The 9,673-nt window shown below is 38.0% G+C and overlaps 1 protein-coding gene across 1 annotated transcript in view; it reads right to left on the bottom strand.

The window, feature by feature from the left end:
• Positions 1-8,494: 8,494 nt before the first annotated feature.
• Positions 8,495-9,673, bottom strand: part of atp1a3a (ATPase Na+/K+ transporting subunit alpha 3a) — a 31,418-nt gene continuing 30,239 nt past the window's right edge. The window contains exon 21 of the mRNA XM_016231038.1: positions 8,495-9,534. Coding sequence (XP_016086524.1) covers positions 9,506-9,534 — 29 coding nt within the window. The 3' untranslated portion in view covers positions 8,495-9,505. The remainder of the gene's footprint in view (positions 9,535-9,673) is intronic.

The raw sequence follows: 9,673 nt of genomic DNA, 5'->3' as shown, positions 1-9,673 counted from the left end.
TGAAACAAAAAAACAGTATAATTTCTTTGTTTGCATGTGCATTTGAAAAAATCTGAGTGATTAGTTTGATCAACAACAAAACATATATTATCACACTTCTCATTATTGTATTTTCTTCCAAACGAATGCATTATGAAGAGCTTTTAAATATATTTTTATTAAGAAATTTACTTCTGAACAGTAAATGGCAAAAGAGACAGGTAGGCAATATATGGAGGAAAGAAAAGAGGGGAGTGAATAAAGGAGCTGCGAGGGGAAAAAAGTGAAGCGAACAGAGGAAGAAATAAGATGGTGTAAGACTGGATCAGAGAAAGAGAGAGGGGCGAAAGAACGCAGGCGGAGGGAGGGATGTAGAGGCCCCTTCTCTGTAGAATCAAAGCCCTCATGAATTAAACGCTTTAAGGCTCTGAATAGGAGGCACGTGCAGGAGGGCCTCTGAGAATAAAAAACGCTCACCCCATCTGGCTCTTTCAGGGAGAAAGAGTGAGCCAGAAAGAAAGAGAGAGATCAGGAGAAAGTGGAAGATCAATGGGCGTGACATGGCGAGAAATCGGAGGAGCAACCGAACGTGATATATTTGGGGTTTTGTGCGGGACTATGCAAAAACCCAGCGTTAACTAGATGAAATATTTCATGTTACTAACATGAGGACCTGAATTTGAGCCCAAGCAGACACACAAAGAGTTGTCATTACCAACCTTTAATTTGTGAGCAACCTTCAGACACTTTTTTTCATTATAAAATTGATACATAAATTTCTTATACACTTTTTTTTATGGTTCAGAGCTGTCAATGAAGAAAATGCAAGGAATTGAATACCTCAAATAACACTAATCAATCATCCCTTTAATCATGTGCTTCTCAAGGCATTATTCGATCACAGATAGACTACTGCACCTCAGGTCCTCTCTGGTCTACCTGTATCTGCTACACGGTCCTTCGAGCGCATCCAAAATGCTGCCGCTCGACTTGTATTTAACCTCTGGAAATTCTCTCATTTTCCGCCTTTGCTCAGCTCTCTACACTGACTGCCAGTAACTGCAAGAATTAAACCCAAGACACTGGTCCTAGCCTGCAATGCTGCCAATGGCCCGTAGAACCATTACCTAAAATCCTTCATCAAACTCGTACACCCCAGTCTGGTCACTGCGATCAGCCACTTCTGGTCACTTAAATCCCCTCGACACGAAGATTTCCTGCTCGTCCAAGTCCAGATTTTTCCATCCGTTTCTATCCTGGTTCCTCATTGGAACAAACTCCAACTATCAAATATCAGACCAGCTGACTGTTTAAAAGCATTCAGATACACCTTGACATGTTTTAGCCTACCTCCACGAAAACACACACACACACACACACACACACACACACACATATTGTGTTTCTATGTTTTATGGGGACATTCCATAGGCATAATGGTTTTTATACTGTACAAACTGTATGTGCTATTGCCCTACACCAACCCTACCCCTAAACCTACCCCTTACAGGAAACTTTGTGCAGTTTTATTTTCTCAAAAAAACTCATTCTGTATGATTTATAAGCTTGTTTCCTCATGGGGACCTCAAAAATGTCCTTGTGGGGACATTTGGTCCCCATAACGTGATAAATACCAGGTACACACACACGGCTTTATATGAAACACTTTAAAAACTTAATTAAGCCACTAAGATTTAGCATGAACAGATACTGAATAATCAACATTAATTTCTTGTGTATTAGTTTCTTACTGGATCTTTAGGCCAAAGCTTTATACAAAGACTAATACAGGTAATACAGATTAAGATGGTGGCTGTGTTTTGCAGCATGGCATCTAATTTCTAGCTTGTCATTTTTTTACTAACTAACTAACCAGCTTCAAGATGGTTATACCAGTTTAATGTTGACTCTGGGAAATGGTGGTTATTCAACTAGCCAATAACCAGCTTGGATCATCTAAGTTAGAAACCAGCTACAAAACACAATCTCAAATTGTGTTTTTTGTCAACAATCGTTTTGAAGAGAAAACGTCGGCTGACACAAATTTTATGTAATGTAAATATTAACCTAAATATAAATCTAAACGGTATTTATTCAGGTAAGAGCTTCATTATCCAAGTGCTAACCAATCTATTGGTTTAGTTTCTAACGACAATATAATTTCCGTCTTGTTGACTGGAATGAATAACTTTTTAAGATTAAATCTTGCCAGTATAGCACTATTAGTGTGATAAACAAATATAATGTGCATATAAGCATAAGTGTGTAACATTATCACCTGGTTGAAAGGATGAACTTCGATCTGAAGAAACCAAACCATCTGAACCCAATCTTGAACGTCAACTCGACGTTCAAATAATTATCAACAAGAAATCACATGATTTGGCGAGTTTGGTCGCCATCTAGCGGTGTGAATGGTTCTCTGCAAGGGTCAACGCTATGAACGGTCAGTCTCACCCAAACTAGCTTGTGAAGACTATACGGGGGCGAATAAAGGTTTGAATCCCCTACATTAAGTAAAAACAAATGTTAAGGGGGTCTTAAAAGTTGATTTCAGTATTATTAGTGATCATAAAAGTTAGAAAAAAGTAGTTAAAGCGCACTTATATGGATGCTCACGAACAGAAAATTCCGGCCGGCGTTCGCCTCAGAAGGTAACCATAGCAACAGTTAACCGCTTTCCGAGGGCTTTCCGTGTCGATACATTATGTATTATTGATTTATATTTAACAAGTATATCTCAGTGTTTATACATACATAGGCCTAAAGAATACATACAATATGTGAAAACGTCTTCCCTTGTACTTTAGCCCTTATCTTGTGTACTTCGTTCCTCAAATTCTTATATTAGCGAAGCGGTTTTGAAGAACATAAGCTGATTGCTGAGAACCTCAACTGATAGCAACTCACACAAGCCTTTGATATTGTTATTAGAGAATTTAAACACAAAAGTCACACTCTTTATTTGAATTGGACTGCTCTGTTGTGGCAAAGAGCACCATTTTATGGCATATGTAATCATATGTAGTCTGTATTGTGTGTGTATGCAAGTATAGAGATCAGTCAAAACATGGTTGGTATGAACATGACTGCTGTCCCCACCTGCATTCACACACCCAAACACAGAGCATGTCCACAATTACTCATCACCCAAACATTACTGGTCAGCCCAGTGACCCCTCCTCCTCTGGGTGACCCCGACGACCTAGGCGCCATGGCAACCCTGTGACCTATCCAGCAGTTGCCAAGGAGACAACCTTGGAGCACATCTGACCATTGCCCCCTCCCTTCCCCCTTTCTGCTGAGACGAGGCGAGCGATCGATATTCTATCACACAGAACAGTGGAGCGAGAGAGGGAGAGGGGGAAAGGGGGAGAGAGAAAGAGAGAGAGAGAGAGATTGGTGGGCTGCATTGAGCAGAAAGATTAAAGCGGGCAGGACAGCTGACAAGGGGAGCGTGTGTGTGTGTGTGTGTGTGTTTCATAATGAGGAGACATATTTCTGTTATTTTGGAGAGGCCAAAAGAGGAAAGTATTATAGCTTGTAATGTAAATCATTGAGATCTTTATAACAGTGTAGGCTACTTACATAAAATGCATATAAATATAATTGATCACATTTATCATTTATCCCAATAATACGTCTTAAGATAATATTAAAATTTTTAGTTTGTGGGAGGTAAAACATAATGCAATGCAATACAATGCTAATTGAGAGATTAACGAAATAAACGTTCTTCAAAAGCCTAATGTAACATATTTGATAATACATTTTTCTTAAAATAAATAATGAATGCATGGAAATTAAGCAAACCTAAGTTGCTTCAGTCCAGTATTTGTGATCCTGAAATATTACAAGCAAAATAAAAGTTGTATTACAAGCACTTTATACAAATCAGTAAAGATTTCACAGCAAAAAAGACATGTGAACCATGAGCTAAAGAGAATTATGAAATGATACTAAAAGGCCTTTTACCTGTTAAAAACATATAGCTACAATCAATCGGACGACAGAAGATGTGTAGCAGATTGTCTACAACAGGTTTTTCAGGAAAGTTTTGATCATGTTGATAATTTAAAAGCCTTAGAAATTTATGTATCAATTTTATTATACACTTTTTTTTATGGTTCAGAGCTGTCAATGAAGAAAATGCAAGGAATTGAATACCTCAAATAACACTAATCAATCATCCCTTTAATCATGTGCTTCTCAAGGCATTATTCGATCACAGATAGACTACTGCACCTCAGGTCCTCTCTGGTCTACCTGTATCTGCTACACGGTCCTTCGAGCGCATCCAAAATGCTGCCGCTCGACTTGTATTTAACCTCTGGAAATTCTCTCATTTTCCGCCTTTGCTCAGCTCTCTACACTGACTGCCAGTAACTGCAAGAATTAAACCCAAGACACTGGTCCTAGCCTGCAATGCTGCCAATGGCCCGTAGAACCATTACCTAAAATCCTTCATCAAACTCGTACACCCCAGTCTGGTCACTGCGATCAGCCACTTCTGGTCACTTAAATCCCCTCGACACGAAGATTTCCTGCTCGTCCAAGTCCAGATTTTTCCATCCGTTTCTATCCTGGTTCCTCATTGGAACAAACTCCAACTATCAAATATCAGACCAGCTGACTGTTTAAAAGCATTCAGATACACCTTGACATGTTTTAGCCTACCTCCACGAAAACACACACACACACACACACACACACACACACACATATTGTGTTTCTATGTTTTATGGGGACATTCCATAGGCATAATGGTTTTTATACTGTACAAACTGTATGTGCTATTGCCCTACACCAACCCTACCCCTAAACCTACCCCTTACAGGAAACTTTGTGCAGTTTTATTTTCTCAAAAAAACTCATTCTGTATGATTTATAAGCTTGTTTCCTCATGGGGACCTCAAAAATGTCCCCACAAGGTCAAAATGTACTAGTATTACTATCCTTGTGGGGACATTTGGTCCCCATAACGTGATAAATACCAGGTACACACACACGGCTTTATATGAAACACTTAAAAAACTTAATTAAGCCACTAAGATTTAGCATGAACAGATACTGAATAATCAACATTAATTTCTTGTGTATTAGTTTCTTACTGGATCTTTAGGCCAAAGCTTTATACAAAGACTAATACAGGTAATACAGATTAAGATGGTGGCTGTGTTTTGCAGCATGGCATCTAATTTCTAGCTTGTCATTTTTTTACTAACTAACTAACCAGCTTCAAGATGGTTATACCAGTTTAATGTTGACTCTGGGAAATGGTGGTTATTCAACTAGCCAATAACCAGCTTGGATCATCTAAGTTAGAAACCAGCTACAAAACACAATCTCAAATTGTGTTTTTTGTCAACAATCGTTTTGAAGAGAAAACGTCGGCTGACACAAATTTTATGTAATGTAAATATTAACCTAAATATAAATCTAAACGGTATTTATTCAGGTAAGAGCTTCATTATCCAAGTGCTAACCAATCTATTGGTTTAGTTTCTAACGACAATATAATTTCCGTCTTGTTGACTGGAATGAATAACTTTTTAAGATTAAATCTTGCCAGTATAGCACTATTAGTGTGATAAACAAATATAATGTGCATATAAGCATAAGTGTGTAACATTATCACCTGGTTGAAAGGATGAACTTCGATCTGAAGAAACCAAACCATCTGAACCCAATCTTGAACGTCAACTCGACGTTCAAATAATTATCAACAAGAAATCACATGATTTGGCGAGTTTGGTCGCCATCTAGCGGTGTGAATGGTTCTCTGCAAGGGTCAACGCTATGAACGGTCAGTCTCACCCAAACTAGCTTGTGAAGACTATACGGGGGCGAATAAAGGTTTGAATCCCCTACATTAAGTAAAAACAAATGTTAAGGGGGTCTTAAAAGTTGATTTCAGTATTATTAGTGATCATAAAAGTTAGAAAAAAGTAGTTAAAGCGCACTTATATGGATGCTCACGAACAGAAAATTCCGGCCGGCGTTCGCCTCAGAAGGTAACCATAGCAACAGTTAACCGCTTTCCGAGGGCTTTCCGTGTCGATACATTATGTATTATTGATTTATATTTAACAAGTATATCTCAGTGTTTATACATACATAGGCCTAAAGAATACATACAATATGTGAAAACGTCTTCCCTTGTACTTTAGCCCTTATCTTGTGTACTTCGTTCCTCAAATTCTTATATTAGCGAAGCGGTTTTGAAGAACATAAGCTGATTGCTGAGAACCTCAACTGATAGCAACTCACACAAGCCTTTGATATTGTTATTAGAGAATTTAAACACAAAAGTCACACTCTTTATTTGAATTGGACTGCTCTGTTGTGGCAAAGAGCACCATTTTATGGCATATGTAATCATATGTAGTCTGTATTGTGTGTGTATGCAAGTATAGAGATCAGTCAAAACATGGTTGGTATGAACATGACTGCTGTCCCCACCTGCATTCACACACCCAAACACAGAGCATGTCCACAATTACTCATCACCCAAACATTACTGGTCAGCCCAGTGACCCCTCCTCCTCTGGGTGACCCCGACGACCTAGGCGCCATGGCAACCCTGTGACCTATCCAGCAGTTGCCAAGGAGACAACCTTGGAGCACATCTGACCATTGCCCCCTCCCTTCCCCCTTTCTGCTGAGACGAGGCGAGCGATCGATATTCTATCACACAGAACAGTGGAGCGAGAGAGGGAGAGGGGGAAAGGGGGAGAGAGAAAGAGAGAGAGAGAGAGATTGGTGGGCTGCACTGAGCAGAAAGATTAAAGCGGGCAGGACAGCTGACAAGGGGAGCGTGTGTGTGTGTGTGTGTGTGTTTCATAATGAGGAGACATATTTCTGTTATTTTGGAGAGTTGGCTTCAAGGCATGTTTGTAATTCTGTTTTTAGAGGTGTGGTTTTGTGTGTGTGTGTGTGTGTGTGTGAGCCCTCTTCATCATCAAAATGAAACAGCGGCCGAATGTAACCAGGGAATTCATCAAAGACTTTACTGCAGCCCGTCTCCTCCTTTCTCTTTCATATAAAACCCCAAACTGTATATATATATATATATATATATATATATATAACAGGTTGTATAAATATATAAGCTGCACAGCGGCCGAATGTAACCAGGGAATTCATCAAAGACTTTACTGCAGCCCGTCTCCTCCTTTCTCTTTCATATAAAACCCCAAACTGTATATATATATATAACAGCTTGTATAAATATATAAGCTGTTATAGGCCCTCGGTCTCTATCTGTGTGTGCAGACAGTCTTTAAAGGGGGTGACCCACACCTCTAGGTGATACGTCTGTGAAAAAGCAATTTTATTTTATTTATTTATTTACAGGAAATTTTATCTCAAATTAAATTTATGACCACCTGCTGTTTTGAAACGTTATTGAAAAACAACTTCCTCAAAATGATGAATGTTGCTAAAATATTAGGGAGTGATTTCGAGTGAGATGTGTTTAATGTGTTTATTGCTGTGATATGATTTTGGGAGAAGCCACCTCTATAAATGTCACAGCGCCAAAACTCATAAAAGCTGTGAGAAAGAAGGTTATAAACCTGCGAGAGTGAATTAATGACAGTAAAACCATTAACAGACTTGCAGAGTTCAGAGAAAAGCCATTACAGAGGTAAAAGTTCTCACACTGGCCATGTTAATCGAGCGAGTAGTTTTTAGTATTCTTTTTATTAGCTGACTACAATTTCCTGGCTGAATCCTACCAGAATGTGCCTAGGTCATATTTCATATTATAATATAATATAACAATAGAGTAAAATAAATAAAAAGTAATTTTGAATTATAATTTATTCTTAAATAATTAATCTATTTTATCAAATTATTTTCATTACATTAAATCACATTTCTTACCCCGAAATTTCCATACAAACTGCAAAAATATAAATTTGATTTAATCTGAAAACGTTTTATATCAGTATTTGACTAGAAACACAATTAACTGTCTGAATCACACAAATCCTCTCAAATGAGTGAATAAAGAAAATAAAATCCATTTTATCAAATTATTTTCATAACATTTAATCACAAATTCTTAACCCCAAATTCTCATTAATATGCTGCAAAACGGTATTTTATTGAAATTGTAAAGCATTATATCAGTATTAAAAGTAGCATATCATGGCAGTATTGTTGTACATTATTATAGTTTTAATTAAATTAAAAAGCATTGTGTCCGGAAAGGATGATTCTCATTACCTTAATACCGAAATGAGTAAATAATAATGAGAATAATGTGAATTACAAACTGAAGACATCTGGATGCATTCTAGGTGATATTCAACTACACCAAAACATGAAATACTCTCCTGTGAAATGACTTCTTGATATTTAAAAATTAAAAATGTTGATTTTGAACTCAAACACAGTGTGAATGCATGTTTAGGCATCCTGAAAATGCAGTAGATTTGAACATTTGCACAAAATATTTCATTTGATCTCATGCCAGACATCAGACACAAAAAACAAACCGACACCAAGCTGAGAAAAGAGAGATCCTTCTTTTTTATTTCATTTTTTGCTGTTGTTTCACGTATTGGTACATTGCTTTTATTCCATTTTTTTCTGCACTTATTTAAACAATGAAATCAGAGAGAAGTCTCTTTTTCCTAGGACACAGAAAGATTGTATTTTCTCTTTTTTTAACAGGGGAAGAGGGGAAACGGGGGCGGATAGAGGAGGGCGGCTTCTTCACATCGTTCACGAACAGACAAACAGACGGGGACAGAGAGACGGACAGAAGGAGCAAGAGCTGGGAGGGAGGGGGGAGGGAGGGATAAAAGGGGAGGGAAAAGAGGAGCGAGAGAAAGAGAGAGAGAAAGGGTGGCAGTGTGCTTTGTCATGTCTGAGAAAAATGAAACCAAGCAGCTCTCAGACACACTTCTAACATAAAAAAATATCAAACAAAAAAGTTATGAATGATTAATAAATACATCTTTCAAAAATACAACAACAACGACACAGAAAGAAAAAACTCTTGAGAAAGGGAGACAGACAGGTGCCAGATTGGGGTGAGGAAATCTGTGCTCCTCTTTTTCCCCAGCAGAGGGCGAGATTCTAAATGAGTTATGATCTTTAGGTTATTTGTATTTTTGGACGGTAAAGATAACAGTAATCTAGCATGGCAGTGTTTGTACAGGAGTCCCTGTCGACTGTGACCGAGTCTAAATGCAGCTGCTGGGTTTGGACAGACGTTACAGAAGGACAGAAGTTACAGTGTGTTTATCAGTATTAGTAAACCTTACTCCTATCATACTGGCAGATTCAGCTGTAGTCTTTGAGCAGAAAAAAAACAGGAGGTTTGTCGTCTTCCTCTGTGGTTGGTCCTCTCATCTTCTTATTTTTTATTTCAGTAAAAGGAAGGAGTAACATGGCTGTTTCTGTATTGGTGTTTTTATAGTGAAAAGAGGAATGGGTAGAATGTGAAAGAGAAAGAGATGAAGAAAGAGAGCGAGGGAATGAGGGAGAATCGATGAGAGAAGTATTTGACAATTCAGTAGTATGTCTCCTTTTCAACCCAACCTGAAATAAAACAGAGAGAAAGAGGATCATTCAAATTCAGCATCAGTAACATGGATATTAAAATTATACCTTGTTTGGGCAATCAGACATTCACAGAATATTCATATGAGGAGCATTGGGAATATGTCTAAAGGCACTT

Source organism: Sinocyclocheilus grahami, unplaced genomic scaffold (genome assembly GCF_001515645.1).
Source record: "Sinocyclocheilus grahami isolate Dianchi unplaced genomic scaffold, SAMN03320097.WGS_v1.1 scaffold382.1, whole genome shotgun sequence".
NCBI classification, from domain to species: Eukaryota; Metazoa; Chordata; class Actinopteri; order Cypriniformes; family Cyprinidae; genus Sinocyclocheilus; species Sinocyclocheilus grahami.
Note: the sequence above shows the minus strand (reverse complement) of the source record. Positions and strands in the feature narration are given on the sequence as shown.